Here is a 20,999-nt window from a genome sequence, read left to right as displayed (position 1 = left end):
TGTTATCCTCTATGTGTAAAGGAGGAGGAGAGGTGAGAGGGCTCAGCTGGGACACGGGGCTGAGGTGTGGATGCACATTTCTGATTGGGAATCCGAGCTTGCTTCTTACTCGCTTCACATCATGGCAGTCAGAGTCATGGCTACTTGGCACTTGGCTAAAAGCAAACAAATATGATTACTGACCTATATTTTTCTGGTCTTGTGCGTGAATGATCGATTTAGCGTGGCATGCTACACACGTAGGATAAACCTTTCCCAGGGGCAGGATAAGAACCCCCTCATTTCATTACATTCATTGACATAATTTGGGCCTAAAATATTAGGCCTTAGATTTTTCTTATGATAAAATCAAAATTGTACAATTATATGTCCCTGCTCACTGCAGGGGGGTTGGACTACATGACCTTTAAAGGTCCCTTCCAACCCGAACTATTTTGTGGTTTTATGCTATAGAAGAAATGCTACATGCGAGAGTAATCGCAGCAATCACAGATAGAGATGGCGCTGTAGAGGCCACACGGTACAGAATTGCTTGCTCGGTTGCATATATCCCAGGGCTCTGAGCTCGCTCCCACAAGCACAACCTTGCAGGTGGGTGGTGACAGGTTAAAAAAATGGGCCTTGCGCATCTGTGGTGCATGTTGCTGTGTTTCCTACATGTGTATCATACAAGAATAGCTGCCACTTCCCTGTCACTTGGCTTGCACGTGCGGTACAGACATCATTCTCCAGTCCCACGCAACGAGGGCTTGTGATGCATGACCTGGATGCTGGAATTTCTCGTAGTGCCAAGGCTGTCACTCTGAAGAGAGCAGAGAGGGATGGAGACTTTCCGTCAGGAAATACAATCTTCTTGTTAGCTTTGTGACAAAACAAATCTCTCCCACCCACCCTTTTATAGGAAGTGTTATAAATTCTAGTCCACAGATAATAAGCTTGGTCTTAATTAGTTTTCTTAATTCATATCTTCAGATAATTTGCTTGCAGTCCTAGGTAAGCAGTTTTTCTCTGCTTCATGATTTTTTTTACACCTATTATCCTTCATTTAAATTGTATCCTTGTTGTACAGTAATTAGAAATTACGGCGTATGTTACAGGTGTTCAAGTTTTCCCTCATCTCTGCTTCCTCTACCCCTACCGAGTTGCCTTATAAAAAACGATTAAACTACAACGCTGAAGCGTGCGTTCTGACATTCTGGTTTTGAATTGCAGCTCACTGCTGTAGATGCGGACGAGGGACCCAATGGCCAGATAGGATATGAAATTTTGGCTGGGGATCAGGGAGACTTCATCATCAATGACCGGACAGGCCTTATCACCATTGCTCCAGGCGTTGTGCTCTCAGTGGGGCGATCCTACGCTCTCACTGTCAAAGCATCCGATAGTGCTCCTCCTGCGCAGAGAAGGTAACTCATCTTCTAATGAAACTCATTTGTTAATCGGTGCTTAGCAGCGCGTAAGAAGCGCGGCACGCTGTAACTCCGCTGGAATACAATGCAATGTGTTCTGTTTGGTGTAAGGATCGCGTTTTGGAAAAGTGTCATGTTAGAAGCTTTTCACTTTTTGTTCCTTATTTATATTTTCCTTGCAGTACACAGTTTTCAATATTTCATTTGCTGGTAATGGTCTGCTTTTTAAAAGTTCACATGTTGCGCTGGCATGGTGCATGCCCATTTTTTAAGAGTAATTGGGATTGAAGGGATGTAAGGAAGAAAGCAAGCGGGAAGCTTTTTGTTCAGACTGCGGCTTGCTGTGATGCAGAAGGGATTGGAGACAGTCTGGTTGCTGAGCTGGAGACCTCCTCTCCAGGCACATGGTCTTGGCATGCTGTGGACGTGGTGACAAGTTGTGACAACGGCGAGCGGTACCCCTGCCAAGACTTAAGTTCTCACCAGCAGAATTTTTTCTCTTCTTCCCCAGCTGATAAAGAAAAGCAGCCCGCAAATTTAGTGCGGTTAAAATCGGATGCTCTCACATTCAAAAAAATTAATGGTTTTGAGGCTCACTTAAATGCTTCTTTTGAGTTTGTGTTCCTCATATGGTAAAATTGTGCACAAATGTTGTCAATTCATGAAGAAGTGGGGGGGTGCATAGAGTGGCTCTTGTGTTCTGGGCCCGGTTTTGATAATGTAACAACATTAACGATGGTGGAGAGGAGCAGTAGCCTCCAGCATTTAAATCTCCCACAATCCTTTCTCTTTTCCTCATATGAAGAATGTAAGAAAGAAAACTAACCCCAAAGTGGAATTTCAGTCATTGGCTTTTCTTCAGGACCTGCTGCTTCTGTCATGTCTCCAAGAGAGTTCAGCACTTATTTTATAGTTACATTTTCCAGTCACTGGAGTATTCAGATTGTTAGATTGTTCATAAAACTAATATCTGGTAACGGTCTTCTGGTTACATTTTCTTCTCCTTTCCCTCTGTTGCTTATTTTCCTGGTAAGCCCTCTCTTAGGTAGCTCATAAGCTGTTAGCAGTGCCGAGGAGAAGATGGGCCACTATTATGCGCTCACTTTTGTGTAGCACTAGCATAGCATTACAGTGGAGGAGAAAAATCAATAATGCCGCTTCAGAGAGCTTCAGAATCCAGCTACATGGCCCCAGTAACAGTAGCCCCTACAATACAGCTTTGATTGCTATCAGCTCCTTTTATGTTGGAGAAATCTTCATATTGTCTAAATCTCCATTTCCGATGGTGTATGCTGGAAGCATGTGCTCCCTCCTCTGAAAATGTCTTCATTGCAATAATCTGCAAAAGTGGAAAATATCTCCTTTCTTGCTGTTTCTGCTTGTCTCCCTTTTTTTGTGGAATTATAACGTGATTTATGTGCTTCATAGCCTTTCATGTGTGTTCAGAAACCCACTCCATCTAGGCCGTGTTCCCAGAGCTGGACTTGCTTGTATTTTGGGCCCAGAGCTGGGGTTTGTGTGTCTGTGATGGTTAAAAAAATCAGAGGGATGGCTACTGGAGGTGCTGTGGAGAAAAACATGGACAACTCGTACTGTCTGGGAAGATACATTCAGAGTGCCTCAAGGATCAGTACTGGGGCCTGTATTATTCAATATATTCATCAATGACTTGGATGAGGGAATAGAGTGACTGTCAGCAAGTTTGCTGATGACACCAAGCTGGGAGGAGTGGTGACACTGGAAGCTGTGCTGCCATCCAGAGACCTGGACAGGCTGGAGAGCTGGGCAGGGAAACATTTAATGAAATAGAACAAGGGAAAGTGTAGAGTCTTGAATCTGGGCAGGAACAACCCCAGGTTCCAGTATAAGTTGGGGAATGACCTATTAGAGAGCAGTGTAGGGGAAAGGGACCTGGGGGTCCTGGGGACAGCAGGGTGACCATGAGCCAGCACTGGGCCCTTGTGGCCAGGAAGCCAATGGTACCTGGGGTGGGTTAGAAGGGGGTGGTCAGTAGGTCAGAGAGGTTCTCCTGCCCCTCTGCTCTGCCCTGGGGAGACCACACCTGGAATATTGTGTCCAGCTGTGGCCCCTCAGTTCCAGCAGGACAGGGAACTGCTGGAGAGAGTCCAGCGCAGCCACCAAGATGCTGAAGGGAGTGGAGCATCTCCCGTGTGAGGAAAGGCTGAGGGAGCTGGGGCTCTGGAGCTGGACAAGAGGACACTGAGGGGGGACTCATTCATGTTTACAGATATATAAAGGGTGAGTGTCAGGAGGATGGAGCCAGGCTCTTCTCGGTGACAACCAGTGATAGGACAAGGGGTAATGGGTGCAAACTGTAACACAGGATGTTCCACTTAAATATGAGACAGAGCCTGGCCCAGGCTGCCCAGGGAGTTTGTGGAGTCTCCTTCTCTGCAGACATTCCAACCCGCCTGGACACCTTCCTGTGTAACCTCATCTGGGTGTTCAGAGGTCTTGGCAAGCATCCTGCTGCATCTCCTGAGCCTGTTCCTCTGGCCGAGAGGTGGTTGGCACCTCGCACTTGGGCTCCCATCAGCTTCTTGCTGTCACGTTTGGTTGGGTGGTTGATGTTGCCTTGGTGGAGGCAGTAACCAGAATTTGAGACTAATTAGAATGGGCGATCTGTGCAGATGGGAAGGTGTATGTATGTACAATAAACAAAGAAGGATTTTGCTGTAATTTCAAGTATTAAGCATTTTTTCCCAAGTCTGGATTCTGCTGCAGGACATACCAGGCTGACTGTCATGATCTGTAAACCAGCTGGGTTTCAACCGTCCCCTTGTGTACACACAAAGCCAGACCAAACTGCTAAGCCTGGCTCAGGAGCCGGTAGCCTTTGTGAGCACAAATTTAAAATCAATTGCATCCTGTGTACCTTTTTTGCATAGTATAGCATTAAGTTCTTGACAGGTGACTATGCATGAAACAAGATATTTAGCTGGGTATTATGAAAGTTTCTGTCGTGAGCATCATTAACGTAACTTATTAAGGAATATTTAAGTACACTTAAGTACTTTAAGTCTGTTTATGCAAAGAATAAATTTGAAATGTGAAGTTTAGTTTTTTAGAACTGAAATTAAGCATATGGAGATTAGCACTTTATATTATTTTTAAAAATGAAGACAAGAGAGAACAACATTTGTAAAATCAAACAATTTCATTTGAGGCCTTAACTTCTTCGTCACTATCCTCAGATTCCTCTGCAGTGGAAGAAAATAACTTGGTGATAACAGTGATTTGCTGCATCAAGTCCAATCTAGAAACTCCTGGATCGTGAGATTATTGAAATATTTAGTGGAAAAAGACATTTTGAGTTGCGCATGTAGGGATTGCTTGGCCAAAGATATGTTGGTCCACTTAGATGTAAATATATTATACAGTATATAATATAGTTATCTGTGGAAAGCACACAGAGTTAAAGCCGAGACAGGGGCGCAGTGTCAATGGCTTGTTGACCGTGCATTTGAGGTTTTTTCAGAGCTTGAAAGACAATAAATAAGCTTAGTGTTACTAAGAGGTAGCAGGATCAGGAAATAAAATATGCAGAGTAAATTAAATACTCAGCAGTGGAAGAAAAATGCACAATGAACTGCAGCTATTTGGATACTTGTATCCTAAACAGAAGCTATCCCAAGAGAATATGCAGCCCCAGGGCTCAAGTGGTATTTTGTCTGCTAATTCATTGTGATTATTGTTGAGCATTTGGTGATGTTATTTCTTTTAATTCGACAATGTGAGTGTGAAACATCAGTTCTGAAAGAGGGAGTATTTTAAACCATACAAGAATACAGGCAATGGCCAGTGGTTTATGAGGGGGTAATTTACCCCGAATTATTGACTTTAGTTATAATTGTCCATCTTCCCCTGATTACACTGGGTTTGTTTATATCCATTGAGGCAGTGATCTGCAAATTCAGCTTCTGAAATGCTCATGGATATGATAATGGAAGACTCTGTCATTCCCTGGTGCATTTTATTGCAAGTTTGGTTTAATCAAAGAAGGACCTGGCTGTTACGTTCAAAGCAGGGAGATCCTTGGCTGGATTTGCAGATGGACACGAACGCGGGACTTGCTCCAGACACAACCGGGACGCCTGGGATTGCCTGGACCAGCTGGTGGCTTTGGGGCACGGGTGGATGTTTGCTGGGCTGGTGGTGGAAAGGCCGGACGCTGAAGGGTCAACTTGTGTATATTACTAATATAGAGGTGGTGCGTTGACCTTGGCCAGCTGTTAGGTGCCCTCCCAGCCTTGCTCTCGTTCTCCTTCCTCAACAGGTCAAGGGAGAAAATAAGATGAGAAAGTTTGTGGGTTGCAATAAAGACAGGGAGGTCACTTACCAAACAGACTTGACTTGGGGGAAATTAGTTATTGCCAATTAAAATCAGTTTAGATGCTGAGCAACAGATAAAACCTACACCAGCACCTCGCCCTTTTTTCCAGGCATAACTGCACTGGGCTGGGTTTAATCTTTCCTGGCGGGTTCTGCATGTGGAAGTGTCCCTAGCGATGAAGCTCCTTCTGCAGCACTGACCGATGGGTGGGATTTGTCTTTCTGGACAGGGGCATTCATGGTTTGTTGTCTTGGAGTGTGATCTTATCTGCAGGATGCAGCCCCTAAACCAGCGAGATCCGTCACGGCGTTGCAGTGATGGCTTTGCCATCTCATCAGTGGCGCAGGGTTATAAAACCTGCTGGCAAAAGGCGGTGGGAAGTATCTGTAACACAGCAGTGACCGTGCCTGGTCAGAATCCCGTACTGCTAATTAAAAGTATCGATCAGTGGCGTGGTGTTTTGGTAGTTAATGAGCTCTTAACAGAGAAGCTGTTTCAGCTGTAAGTTATCTGGTAATTCCTGGTAGGAGTCTCTAAAAATGCTCGGAGTTTGCTAGACCTGTAAGAAGCAGCTCGTTGTGTGTACATGTTTTTCATTTGTCTCCCCCCTCAGAGGGAAATAAAAGGCCTTAAAGCCTGAGATTTCCCAGTTTTGTGAAAGGGCTTAAGCGGAGGTGTGTGCCCGTGTTGTAGCACTGGCTCAGGGTTCCATCCTGGGGCAGGAGCAGTGCCAGAACAAACAGGAGAGAAGACAGAGGGGATAACAGAGCAAACGTGCGAGAGAAAAGTCCCTTTAAGCCAGATTTGAAATCTCTCACCTTCAGAGAGCGTAGTACAGCGTTGCGTACATCAGTCTTCCCCAACATTATCCACTCGGTCACTATTTTCCATTGCATCTCTTCCGAAGAAAGGCAGTAAAGCGAAGGGATGCTCCAGAAGTGCGTGTTGTGCCTGGCAGGAGCAGTTCCCCTCTCAGGATTCATCCTGCTTTTCTAGAGGACGTGGTATCACTAGGGGATTTTCAGTCTTCTTTGTATGTGGAGTGTGCTTTGTTTTTCAAAGAACACTTGGGCTACTTTAAAGAAATTATGTAGCTTTTCTTCTGTTAATGTGGCAGCCTGCTTTATTTTTGATGCAGAATGAAAAAAATATGTCCTGAAGCTTTGAAAGGAGCAAAGCGAGGTTGTTAGAGCCAAAGAACACGCATTGTATAAAACAGAAAGTGGTAGTTGCCTTGTGTGTGTTGATGTATTGATTTTGACTGGCTTTAACTTTATATTTTTCTTTCTTTCGTTGCAGGAGCTCCATTACTACTGTTTACATTGAGGTCCTTCCGCCCAACAACCAGAGCCCTCCCCGCTTTCCCCAGCTGATGTACAGCCTGGAAGTGAGCGAGGCCATGCGAATCGGAGCCGTCCTGTTGAACCTGCAGGTAGCGATGCTCCCCTAATAAACAGCCCCTTTTGCATGGGCCATATAGGAAAAGTGCTTAATTGGATAGTTCTAAACCTTCTTTTTGCGTTATCACAGAATCGACCGAGTTAGAAAAGACCTCAAAAGTCATCAAGTCCTACCCTTGGTCCAACTCCAGTCCATTGACTAGATCATGGCACTAAGTGCCATGTCCAATCTCAGCTTAAAAACCTCCAGGGCCGGTGAGTCCAGCACCTCCCTGGGCAGCCATTCCAATGCCTGACCACTCTCTCTGCAAAGAATTGCTTTCTAACATCCAGCCTCAGTTTCCCCTGGCAGAGTTGAAGCCCATGGCCCCTTGTCCTATTGCTGACTGCCTGGGAGAAGAGACCAATCCCCACCTGGCTAGAACTGCCCTTCAGGCAGTTACTTCCCTTCAGGTATTTATGTATGCTAAAAGGCTGCATATGAGAAAATAAATCCATGAATGGCTCAAAACTTGAAAGGTCTGTGATTTCTTATGTTAAAATCTCTATGTAGACGTTTACTAGGAAATCACAGTAGCTTAGGACCTTCTGCACCTAATTCACATGGAGTTTCAGGAAGAATTTTGACGCCCTGCCATTTCTGAAAAGCATCTTAAGGTATTTCCTGCACTTGGTGTTTGTAACAAGTGCTGTTAACAGGCTGACAAAATCAGGGGTCCCTACACTGACTGACCACTCAATACAGCTCGGCAAGTGGAAGCCGTGAAAGCACATTAGTCCAGTATTGCTTATAAATAATGCTGCATTGCCGGAGTTTGCAGAGCCAGGCTTTGTGTGCTGCTGCGTGGTTAATATTGTATATCAGCTTTTTCCTGCCTTATTTACTGTTCCATAAGCTTTTGCTGTGTTGTGTTCTGGCCACACATCTTGTAAGCCAGCTGTGCAAAATGGGTTGATAAATTACAACTCTTCACATGGTTTTTTTTTGGAGATCAGGAACTTAATATTGTTATGAAATAATTACAGCCTCAAGTCTAAAGCAATAAACTCAGCACAGCACGTGGTTCTCTTGTGAACGTTGCGGCGTTATTCAGACTTTATGTAAAGCTGTTCAGAAGAAGAAGGCTCGAGGTACTTGAGCTAAACAGAAACGATCGAGAGCAACAGGCGGACCTGCTGTAAGTCAGTGCAGCTCTGTTGAACTCAGTGGAATCAGGGCAGCTCTTACCAGTGTGTGGCGCTGCGTGTTTTGCACATTCAGTCAATGCACGGAAAAAAAGAATAATTTAAACCAAATATGTGTGAAAGAAAGGAACTCTAATTGATGCAGGTGAATGGGGAAGTTTCTATTAAAATAATTTGCTGATGAAAGATGGAGATTGTTGCGGATGGTTAAGCTGATACAGTCACCTACACAGAAGGGAGGACGACTCATTTAGCTCAGTGCTATAGATGAATTTCTGACGTTTCTGTAAGGCCTGCACTGGGTTCGGAACTGAAGAGCCGTGCTGGTCAGGAGCCTTCTCCTCCCTGCTGGGGAGACGCTGAGAACAGAACCATTTGTATTGACTGGGCAGGTGGAATACCTGGCTGAAGGATCTTTGGAGGCAGAAAATCTTGTAGCAGGTTTTAGCGTTGAAGGATTTGACGTAATTGAAATGTGGGTAGGAAGTGAGCCTCATTGTTGGAATAATCTGCTTTAAAGTTTCACTTTACCACAAACCTTTTACCTAGAGTTCTGCTTTTTTTTTTTTCCTTTTCAAGTGCTGCATGCCCAAGATACACAAAAATGACCAGTTTGGAAAAGAGTGAGATACATCAGTTAGTTTTAAGAGCTTTGGAAATGCATAGAAGATGCTGTCTTTTACTTATGGCTATTGCTGTGTAGATTTATCTTATATCACCAACATGCTGTACATGACTTGAATTCAGCTAGACAGTTGATGGAGAATACTTAATTGTTAAATCACAAATATCTTTGGCTCTATCTTGGTGGATGAGTCAAGGACTGTATCTCTCATAGGGCCGTGGTCCTGGGCCTGAAACGCGGATGCTTTATCTTTATAGTGCTCGTTCATCTGCCTCATTCTGCATTAATACGCCCATCTGTATGAAAGGATTTATATTGTGTGGAGTATATTTCTGTCTTCATCTTTTTTTTAATCTCCGTGTAAAATTGGCCAGGACATTTTAAACATTCATAAACGGGGTATGAAACAGGAAAAGGCCTTTTCCAGGCAAATAGAAAGTCATCTTGGGTTTTTTGTGGAATTTTAACAATAGCTTAAGGTATTGCTGGTGTTCCACGGGTAGTATGGAATGCTGTCAGACCTCACGTGAATTTTCATGCTGACTTTTTTGTTCATGAATAGTGTTAGCAATACAGCAAGTGTTTGGGACTTGAGATGTGGCTTGTTTGGTGCAGGAGGGTTCAGAGGTTGGGCCTTTCTGACTCTCTTAATTACACTTTGTTAGTGTTGCATACAGTAGGAGGATTACAAAAACTGGGAGACAGCAAGCAAGTAAGTTACTTCAAGTATTTTAAATATTCCCAAGTTACCCAGTCTGAGGATCTGCAAAACATCACTGTCAGAAACAATGTAGTTGCAGCTGGTTTAAATTTGCCTATTAGTTGTTAAAATACCTGTTCTAAAACCAAATTTTTCTTCTTTCCTGTTAAAATTTTCCATGCAGATGATGGAAAATTGTATTTTTTTATTGCACTATTATTTATTTTATGCTGTGCGCAGTGGATTGTAACTGGTGTTTTAATTAACAACAATTGAGATTAAGCTACGCGATATTAAATGAACTCCACAGTATTAATTTGTAAATAAACCTGAGAGTTTATTGCATGCCTGGCAGGTGTTTATTGCTTCATATTCTGCCAGCTGTAATCAATTAACGTAATGCAAATAGTGTCATTTTTCTGGGAGTCTGCAAAACAAATCAGGCCGTTATTGTGGTCCGGTTAAGTGCTGAACAAGGAAGCGACGTGAAATCATTGTGTGCAGCTTACGAAGTTGCTGTACACCATTGATCTGGGACACTAAAGGGTATAGATCGCTCTTTTCGCATGTGCGAGTCTTTTGTGTTTTCCTTAGGTACATAATAACTGGCTGATCTTTAGTTTTAAGGAAAACTGGAGGTTTTTGAAGCAGTGCTAAACTTTTTCCCCTGATTTGCTTTTTAAGTGTGTTGATTGAAAGGTACATTTTCTTTGGACATGAGGAGAAAATGAAATGAGGTAAAACCAGTCTTTGATTTTCTGTCGGCTGGGAAATCTCGTGGTTTGTTAGGAGTGAATGTCAAGCATAATGAAACCTCTGAGATAGAGCCTGAAATGTGAGGTGAGGACAGGACCGCTGCGGGTAAGGTGAGAAGAACACACAGGACTGCTGGAGGCAGCAGCAGCCATGCGATTCTGCTTGGTTTAGGCTCGGTGATGGTCCCATAGATGCCAGCGAGTCAGATTTTCTGCAGCCGGTATTTGCGTAATTCTGTATTCTTGGCTAACGATTTTCAGCTTGTCTTTACCGAGTCAAATTTTGACCGTTTGTACCTTCAGCATAAGAAGGTCTGAATTCCACTCTCAGCCTCACACCTCCTGTCGCTCAGGGCCATCCGTGGACGTTACAAACAGATTTTCTGTTTTGTAACTGATGGTGTTAACGAAAATATTGATTGGTACTAGAATAAGTATACACCCCTCTACAGCATTTAGTCAATACTAAATGTTATCCACTGCTGTCTGTCTTTTATGAGCAGTTTTCTTCTTGCTTAATCCCCTCTTCCATTTGGAGACTGTGTTGTCTCAGTTTGTTTGTGCGGAAAGCCTGACTGTGGCCGAGATGCTTTTTTACATCCACAGCTGTTTCCCTTATTACAAGGCCTGTTGTCCCATTGTAAAAGATGAGATTGTTTTGGCATGCTTTGTTCTTGAGAAATTTAGTTTTGTGTTATCCATCTCCATATTGTCACAGAATCCCAGAATGTCAGGGGTTGGAAGGGCCCTGGAAAGCTGATCCAGTGCAATCCCCCCATGGAGCAGGAACACCCAGATGAGGTTACACAGGAAGGTGTCCAGGTGGGTTGGAATGTCTGCACAGAAGGAGACTCCACAACCCCCTGGGCAGCCTGGGCCAGGCTCTGCCACCCTCACCAGGAACAAGTTTCTTCTCATATTTAAGTGGAACCTTTGGTGTTCCAGTTTGAACCCATTGCCCCTTGTCCTGTCATTGGTTGTCACTGAGGGGAGCCTGGCTCCATCCTCCTGACACTCACGTGTCTTCACAGGTGCTTACAAGTAATGTGGTTGTTAGTGGTTTTCTGGAAACTGAGCTTTACCTGCCTGGTCTGCGATGTCCTGGCTCGTTCCTCTGTGTAAGATGGACCTTGCGTTTGCGCTTCAGCGCATTTGTCCTCTCTGAGTTTTCAAACAAAAGCGCTAATGGCTTTGAGATTGCTTCAGCCCACGTTTTTATACACTAGGATGAGTTTCATCAGGCTTTAATTTCCGCAGATGATTTCAAGATGCTCGATTTATGAACATGTTCTCTGCTTTATTCTTTCTCTATTCTCATCTTTTACCCCTTTGTTGCCACAGTTAATTTTGTTAGCCGCTTGATTGCAGCTGAAGCGCAACAAGTGTCACCTCTTTGACCTTCTCAACATCGCCCTTTCTGCTTTTATATTGGGACAAGGTACCACGTTCCTCAGGTTTCCTGTCATTTGGACATTTCTTTGTTATCTTTTGCATCCTTTCCTGTTGCTGTTACACTTTTGCCTGAAGTTTTTCTGACTCTGTCCCCGTGTATTTCTGCTTGCTTATTCTTTTCCAGATGTTCAGCCCAAAGAGACACAGTTCTCAACTGTGGTCTGCAGGAAATGCTTGTGGAAAATAGATAAGAAAAAGAATGGTGGTTGAAAGATGAGAAACACACAAATGTACTTTCCTTACCTTCCTTCCGATTTTGACTTGTCTCCTGTTAAATCCTATCAGCCCTTCTTTGAACGTGTTGGTTGGCCTTCTTGCAGTTCTCATGGCAATGCTTTTATTATTTTCCTTGCAATAATGTGCTTAATCACTTTAGATTTTGAATGCTAAATAGTCAGACCTGCAGGACAGTTCAGTAGGTGTTATTTTCTTTGAATAGCACCCACCAGTCTTTTTGTGGAAAAGGTGTGTGTGTGTGCTTGACAAAAAAAAGAAGTAACAATTACACAGCCACTTTGGGAAATAGATCAGCCAAAGCTGAATTTCAAAAGGAGTTTACTCAGATTCTGAAAGTAGTTTGCTCACCTTCTGAAAAGCTGCTTTGTCAGCTAGTAGGTGGAATATACTTGTTTTGGTGCAGTTAATAGTCGTTCTGGAAGGTCTCATCCTGATCTTCATGCCCCCAAAAGCAAATTATTGGGTGCTGCAAGTCTACGCTACTCAGTGGAGCATCAGCAAAAGGATTTGGATTCTGATAAACTAACAGAAAGAAGGATCTGGATAAGAAGTGGAAATAAAGAATAGGAACAAAGGAAACACAATGTTCGGTCTAATCAGTCTGTAGCTGCACGAAAATAAAAGTAATTGAATGAAGTCTGAATTTCATACTTAGGGTGCTCAGTGTTCATGTGTAGCAATAATCTGAAAATCTGTATTCAAGATATCGTCATTTCTCTGTAGGGTAAGAATTTTGATGTGCTACAGCTTTGTTGTAAGTAGCCCATCTGTAATTCCCACCTTTGCCTTATAAACAGTGACATGAGTGTCCTTCCTGTAGAAAACTTTAAGAGAACTTCAGGGGTTAATTTTCCAGTTTACAAAGTGGACGAAATAAGAGAAAGCTTTGTGACTGACTGCATTTTATCCTCTTTTCTCCTCAAGGCTTTTGATAGAGAGGGTGACCCTGTAAGATACCTCATTCAGAATGGAGATCCTCAACAAGTTTTTAATCTCTCTCAAAGGTAAGTGGAAAACCCTTAGAAAATAGACTTGTAACTTCTCAGTCAAGTGAATATGTGGGCTGAGAGCAAAAGAAGCAGCTTGTAGTCAGACAGACGCAGCTCTTCCTTCGCTTGGCTCTTAGATATTTGTAAGAGCTCTGTGAATGATATTGCACTCTGGAATTTTTCACAGAGGACTATTTATTTATTGAAAACACTTCCGTAGGTAAAACTCAGCGAGGTGGAAACACTCTATTTAAAAGAGTGACCAGGGATTAATTAAAACCTTATACTTGTCAGCTCTGAAATAATGAAAGGGACAATTTTTGCTTTAGTTTCCTGCCTTCGAGCATTTTAGTCTGTAATAGAAAGTCTTTTGAGCGTTGTTTTAAAATCTCTTCTCCTTGAATTGATTACCAGCTTAAATAGAGTGAGGAAGAGAGGGCACCTTATGAAATGACAAGCACTAGGTAGGTCTGTGCCTGTCCCACCACTCTCTTCTTTATTTCACCTAATCAGTTATTTTATACACTCTGAAATATCTTCTTTGCAGGAGGAAGGGAGCTTGGTGAGCTGACATCCCATGGTAGATGATACGACATAAGTAACCTGGGGCTTATTTGTTCATGGTGTGAGTATAGTTGCAAAAAATAGTTCTAATTAGGTGTGAAGGAGAGATGGTACCGAAACAGGTCTGTATATTCTGATTAAGCTCCAGGTTACTGGCTATGATAAATCTACCATATACAGAGAATTAAATCACTTATGAAACAATGTTAAAAATAAGCCAAGGAAGATCCCAAGAGATGCTCATGTTCTTATCCGTGAAGACTGATGGGTGCACTAGTAATAAACACTTGTCAGACAAGGACAGCTTGGAGAGAGGAGACTTTTTCCTGGAGGTGGGAAGAGCAGGAAAAGCTGTTGGGCTTGGCTTTGTTTGTTGCTTAGGACTGGACTTTTCTGTGTGGATCAGGGAAGCTTTGCTTTGTTCACCAGCTCAGAGGGAGCCCAAGGGGTCGTAGCTCCAGTGCAGATTTGTTGTGTTTTCTGCACAAGCAACACTAGAAATCCACCCTTGAACATGGAGAAACTCGGTCTGACCTGCTCTAGGACCTTTGGAACAAGAACCATGAGGAGCAAGAGATGCTCTGTAGGGGCGTTACTCAGCAGGTAGTTGTTCTCTGTAGTTTGTGCTTATCACATTGCATCATAAAAATCTTGATAGCTCTCCATACCAAAGAGACTTAAAGAATCTGTGTGAATTCGGGCCAACTTGTGACCTGCCAAACCCACAGCGTGAAGGTATTTGAGAAGTGGGGTCCTTGGCAGCTCCTGTTCTGTCCAGCTTTGGATGGAAACGGCACGGCCAGACCCAGAAGTCGTGTGTGAATTCACAGCTCTGAATTAGGTCAGGAAACAGGTAAGAAATCCCTGGCAGGCTCTGTGTCCGTGGGCAGCGTCACAGGTGTCACCTCCTGCATCCCACTGGGCCTCGGTAGGCCATCATGGGCAACCTGACACCCCCAAACCCCCCAACCTCTGATCTGAGCATCCCGGCACATCAGGGCTTTCAGCACAAACTCCTGTGCGTTTGTCTTTTTGATCTGTTGCCTCTCGGTAGAAAGGAGAGTGAGCTCTTTGAAGTGTTGTCTCGTCCCTGCTCTCCCGGAGTCTGTTTTCCTGGAAATGGTTTGTGCGAAGTTTTCTTCAGCCTTTTGCACGTGTTTTTCTAGGTGCTGTAATGTCTTCACAGGAGATGAAAGTAGGATTAATATTAACACATACAGTTAATGTGAATGGCATATTAAGGCTACAGGAATTTATCTTAACATTACATAAATAAATTTTTAGATACCTGAAGGCCAAGGCAGAGACCATGAACGTGATTTTCTCTCTTACTCTCATCTGGATTATTCCATCCTGGAGCATGTCAGTTAATCCCTGCATAATTCCCTAACTGGCAGCTTGAGTACTGAATATTACCAGTTTCACATCTACTTGCTAGATCTCTTTTACCCTCAATATGAGGACTGTGAGGTGATTTTATTCTTTCTTCTTTGGCAATACAACTATCTATGATCTATTATGATAGCTAATTAATTTGCAGAAACACCTGGAAATAAGAGAATTGCTGAAATACAGAGCAAGGTTTAGTAGCTCATGGCAGTTAATAATACATCTGACTTTGTTCAGCCCTCAAAGGGAGTTAATACCTTTCTCAGTAGAGCTGCTGCTGCTTCAACATCTGCTGTTTATAAATTATAAAAAGTTTCGTTTAAAAGTTAAATGGTCTTCAGTAATACAACAATAATGTTAACTGACCTCAGCCGAATACTCCTTAGCAGAAGACAGCACATGGGACTGGAAGCAAAACTGAGATAGGCAGTGTTATTAATTTGTCGCACACAAATTACAGGATTCGTTGCTGCAAACCCACCCACTGCCTTTACACTCAGTGCCCTATTGTGAGCCATGTATACGTGTAAAGGTAGGAATTTACGGTTAGTCTAATTAAAGTCTCAATAGCCTAATAAAACAATTATTAGTAGTCCAGTTATCATGACACTAATGCAACTAGCTAAAATTGCATATATATATATATTAGTATGTGCACGCATGTAAATATAAAATATGTATAATGTAATTTATGTATGTAATTTTAATATTTATATATGTATGCATACACGTGTTTTAATGCTATACGGCTGCTGTAAGATACAGAGCTGTGGGAGAGGGGACCTGGTTTGTTGTTGGTTCCTTGGTGCTGTTTTGCTGGTAGAGGCAAAAATAAATGTCTGTATTTGAGTAGCTGGCAAATGGTTTTCAAAAAGGGCTCCTTGTAGACATTATTTAACTGAAAACCTTGGATTTATTTTTCAGAGTAAGAAAGATACCCTTTTTTGAAGCATTTATATTTTTTTCCACATTGCTTCCTTTGACGGATGGTGTGAATTTTCGGGCCTTCCTCTGCAGGGACAGGAGTTGCACTCAATGATCCTTCTGGGTCCCTTCTGTGATTCTATATATTTTTTTAATATAGTTGATATCATTATAGCCACACCTATATCTACATATATTTGTATTATTAAATGTATGGCTATATATAAAAAAATATCTAAATACACACACAGACTTTCTGAGGTGTGTCCCTGGCTCTGCTGTTACACTCGACTCTTCCATGTGCCCTTTGGCCCTCAGAGCAATAATTTCCCCTGGAGCAGAGGCCTGTGCTGAACCTTCAGCATCCCAAGTCCTGCTTGGGAAAAAAGGTGATCCTGGTGGTTTCATTTTCCATTTCATGGTTGGTAACACTCTGTGTACCACACTTTACTTTCTCCTCCCATCTGTGCGCAAGTCTGTCTTGCACACGTTAACCACGGTTAATAACCATTGAATGTAGCATCTCCTGAAATATTCTTTTCCTTGATTCCCGAGCTTGGGGAGGGTTACGCTCCCACTTGCTGTTTCCCCCTATTTCCGTGATACGTGTTTGAAGAAACAGCTTGCCAGAAGTGTTGGCATTTACCACTGCTGAAAACAGCGTCCAAAAGTTGGGCTGGGAACCAGTTTGCTGAGATCTTCTTTGAGAGTAAGAAATTACAGCAAAAACTCTGCAGAAATATTGTAGGGAAAAAACATCATTTTGTACAGGTGATAGACAGCCAAGCATTCTGGGCAAGTACAGCTGGTGAGATCTCATAGTCCAGTAGGAATTCTTGGTTTGGCTTTGTTTTAATAAAACCTCTTTCTGGTGAGTATTTATTAAAAGGCCTATGGACTGGGTGGTGTTCACAGAATCCCAGAATGTCAGGGATTGAAAGGGCCCTGGAAAGCTCATGCAGTGCAATCCCCCCATGGAGCAGGAACACCCAGATGAGGTTACACAGGAAGGTGTCCAGGCGGGTTGGAATGTCTGCACAGAAGGAGACTCCACAACCCCCCTGGGCAGCCTGGGCCAGGCTCTGCCACCCTCACCAGGAACAAGTTTCTTCTCATATTTAAGTGGAACCTTTTCTGTTCCAGTTTGCACCCATTACCCCTTGTCCTATCACTGGTTGTCACCGAGAAGAGCCTGGCTCCATCCTCCTGACACTCACCCTTTATATATCTGTAAACATGAATGAGTCCCCCCTCAGTCTCCTCCTGTCCAGCTCCAGAGCCCCAGCTCCCTCAGCCTTTCCTCACACGGGAGATGCTCCACTCCCTTCAGCATCTTGGTGGCTGCGCTGGACTCTCTCCAGCAGTTCCCTGTCCTGCTGGAACTGAGGGGCCACAACTGGACACAAAATTCCAGGTGTGGTCTCCCCAGGGCAGAGCAGAGGGGCAGGAGAACCTCTCTGACCCACTGACCACCCCCTTCTAACCCACCCCAGGTACCATTGGCCTTCCTGGCCACAAGGGCCCAGTGCTGGCTCATGGTCACCCTGCTGTCCCCAGGACCCCCAGGTCCCTTTCCCCTACACTGCTCTCTAATAGGTCATTCCCCAACTTGTACTGGAACCTGTGGTTGTTCGTACCCAGAGAGGTGTCAATTCGTTACATACTTGACCGTGTTCCAGTAGACACCAAAACCTTGTAAATGAAGCCCAGGTCTCTAAGGCTGGTCCTGGCAGTACCCTTTGTGCCAGGTCAGTTAGGCGGAGTTTAGCTTGATTAGACGGGATTGTGAGCTCAACAGTAATACGAAAGGCTTGAGTTCTCGATGGGATCTTTGGGTTGTGACACACACCTCCAGCTGCCTTCCAGGGTTCAGCATCAGGAACTCCTGTCATCCTAGAGAAAAACATCCAGTTTTTCTATTTGTCAGCAGTTACAGGAATTTGCACTTTCAAACAGCATTTCTGTAAAATCCCGTTAGTTTTGTTTTTTGTGTATGTGGCTTCCAAATAGCCCTTCATTCGTTATCTTCCTAAAATTGCCTTTTTAAAATCAATAATCACAATATCCCAATCTGTTTGCCACAGCATTCGTGCCTACATTAGCCTGCTTTCAGTTCTCATAAAGCCTATAAAAACTCATTGACTTGCTGAAAGCAAAACGTTTGTGTAAGGCAAGAGTAGTGGAACAAAAGTGTTTGTTAGACATCTTTGAACTGTTGTGATAACATGGTGTGGTTTTTGTTTTATTCCTAGTTCTGGCCTGCTGGCCTTAGGCAAGCCCTTGGACAGAGAAAGCACCGATCGCTATATTCTGATTGTCACGGCCTCGGATGGCAGACCAGACGGGGTGAGTTTCCCGGGGAAGGTGAACAAAATGGGCTGTTACAATATGTATTTAGGCACTCGAAGTAGTCTAATTGTAGGAGCTTTTGTATGGCTCTTGATCAAGTATGTCTGTAGTCTGCAGTAAGTTTGTGTAGATAAAGCGTGTGTATCACTGGAGTAATGTCTTTTGATCTTGAAGCCAAGTGGCCTTGCTGCTACATCTGCCTTTTTGTTATTATTCACCAAGAACCTATGCGGTCAATGTTTTTCGTTATTCAGATGTGTGCATCTTCTATTTCTTCTCTGTGCTGTTAAATAATCAGTCTTCCTTCTTACCTCCTCCTAAAGATCAGTCACATGGGCAGCTCTGGTAGAGATTTGGGGCTTATCTAGTTAAATAAATGCATTGCGCCTTATTCAGAACTGACAGATGAAACCACTGCCCCAGCTTCAATATTTTTAAGCCCTCAAGAAAAATCTGGAAAGCTGCCCACGCCACTTTAGAACTTTTTTATTAATGGGTATTCCTACTGCTCCTAAAAAAATAAACCTTTTAATTGGCAGGTATTTCTAGGTTGTCTGTATTTGCAGTCGTCAGGCATGCAGTGACCCCACAACCCAACAAACTACTGCTCGTGTTTGTGTGTAGTGTAACAAAACTGTGATTTTCAATTTCCATACTAAAAAAATGGAGGGCTGTTTAGTGATACGTATTTATTTATCAAGCAGAGGCAATGGAATTAGGTTTTTCTGGAAGTTTGCATCAATCCCAAGGGAGGAATTTACCACGACTGAATATTGTGTAAGGTACATGAGAATGCAGCGGTTCTGCTGTAGAATAACAGCCTAGATGGAGGAGACGGCTTTGTGTATCTGACCTTAAGATTACAGTGTGTAAGGGCGGATCTAAAACGATATATCCACATTATCTGGGCTGTTCTAGGGGGCAGCGTTGAGGTTTGAAGCACAGAAATCTTTGACAGTTCACTATGGAGCGATCTTGAAAGCTCTGTGGTTTGCACCCTGCTCACCCCGTCCTCACCGCAGCACAAGAAAATCTGCTGTGTTATATCTGGGGCATGTTCTGTTCCCTGTTTTAGCTGCTTCGCCTTATTGGTTTGCCTTGCTACTCAGTATTTACTCACTTTTTTTTATATTTTCCTTCAAGTATTGAGAAAGTTTTCCTGCCTTTATACATATCTGTGGCAATATGAATAACTGTCGTAGAGCATACACCTTTTCCATTAAAAATCTCATTACAGTTATCTTCCATAAATTATCTTAATATTTGTAACTTTTTTACTTGTGAACTACTCTCCATTCTTGATAGCTACAAATTCAATTGTTTTAATCTCTTAACTTCTGGCTGTGAAATCTGAAGATTTAAATAAGAGACTTGCGTTCTGTTTCGGACTATCATATGCTGCTGAAATGCTATCTGGGCCATAAAAAAAGCTACTGAAAGGGTATTTCTTCTTCCTTTCATTGAGAGATTCATTGTCTTAGAACTTAACTGGATCCATTTTAACACTCAGAAGATAATAGGTGCTTTTGTAATACAAACCTAGTTAATCACAGCATGCTGCTTAACACAAAATGGTTTTACATAAGGTGAGATGTGGCTTTTGAAGCTCAGCTGTTTAAAATGCACCAAAAAATAAGCCGTGGAGGGTTTCATTAGTGTTGGCTCTGAACCTTGCTGGTGGAGGGTGTGCAAATACAAATACGAACAGCAGCGTTCTCAGAAGTAATTGGAATGAGATGCAGAGTTTGAGCATTTTTTAGTGGTGTCTTGTTTGGTTTGTGTTTTGGTTTTCGCTGTTGGGGTTTTTGTTTTGTTTTAAGAAAAAATTAAGAGTATCCCACAAGGAAATCAAGTAATTAGAGCCCAAAGAGGTGTTGTGACATCAATGAAAGGTGTTTGCAATTGCCTGACGCTGCCAGGAACCTCATCATTTCTCAATGAGCAAACAGTTGTCGGCAGTACAGCAGCAGCCACTTGACAAGCAGAAAGACAAGCAAAACAGCAGCAGGTTGCTTGACTCTTTGGTGCTGGATATTCTTGATGGATGGTGTTGCTATAACAACACCACACACTTAAGAATCCACTCCCCTGCTAGCTCATTATCTGCTTTCCTCTCTCAACACCATATGGGTTTTTTCTGGAGTTTTGTATCCACAGGCATGTGTGTTAATTGTTCTCACAGCGAAACGCGGTCACACTTGTGTGTGCTGCCTTTTCTGCTGCTTGCTTCAGGGCCTTCATCGCTCTCTCCCACCTGGCCGCAGCTGTTTTCTTCTGTTATGATATTTTCTGCCCGTGGTTGGAGCACCTTTCTTCTTAAAGCTGTCCAGCAGAATGCCTGGGCTTGCCACATGGAATAAGTATATTTGCTTTTATTTTACAAACACATTAAACCCATTGACCATTTTCCATGGTAGGAAAGCGGTTTTGATCAATTGGCCAGGCTTCTGTGTGGCTTTGCACAACGTCTTTGATTTGTAGCTCATCCAGACTTGGTGCTGTTTGACAGGCTCCTCCTGGGCCAGGGGCTCATTTACAGTAGTTGCTGACCTGGCAAACTGTTCTACGGACACAGACCTTTGTTTCAACAAGTCCGTAGAATTCCATGAAGAACTTTTTAGGGAAAAAACAAATCCTACCATTACAAACCTACTGCTCCCCAAACTA

General features: G+C 43.2%; 1 protein-coding gene across 10 annotated transcripts in view; it reads left to right on the top strand.

Annotated features, from left to right (window-relative positions):
• The window catches only part of PCDH15 (protocadherin related 15), a 695,403-nt gene that overhangs the window by 535,817 nt on the left and 138,587 nt on the right, over positions 1 to 20,999 (top strand). For all 10 annotated transcript variants that reach the window (XM_065068175.1, XM_065068177.1, XM_065068178.1 and 7 more), the window contains 4 exons: positions 1,213 to 1,406; positions 7,063 to 7,195; positions 13,042 to 13,121; positions 18,236 to 18,329. In XM_065068175.1, the coding sequence (XP_064924247.1) occupies positions 1,213 to 1,406; positions 7,063 to 7,195; positions 13,042 to 13,121; positions 18,236 to 18,329 (501 nt within the window). The remainder of the gene's footprint in view (positions 1 to 1,212; positions 1,407 to 7,062; positions 7,196 to 13,041; positions 13,122 to 18,235; positions 18,330 to 20,999) is intronic.

The sequence above is a fragment of the Columba livia genome, chromosome 6 (assembly GCF_036013475.1).
Source record: "Columba livia isolate bColLiv1 breed racing homer chromosome 6, bColLiv1.pat.W.v2, whole genome shotgun sequence".
NCBI lineage: Eukaryota > Metazoa > Chordata > Aves > Columbiformes > Columbidae > Columba > Columba livia.
Note: the sequence above shows the minus strand (reverse complement) of the source record. Positions and strands in the feature narration are given on the sequence as shown.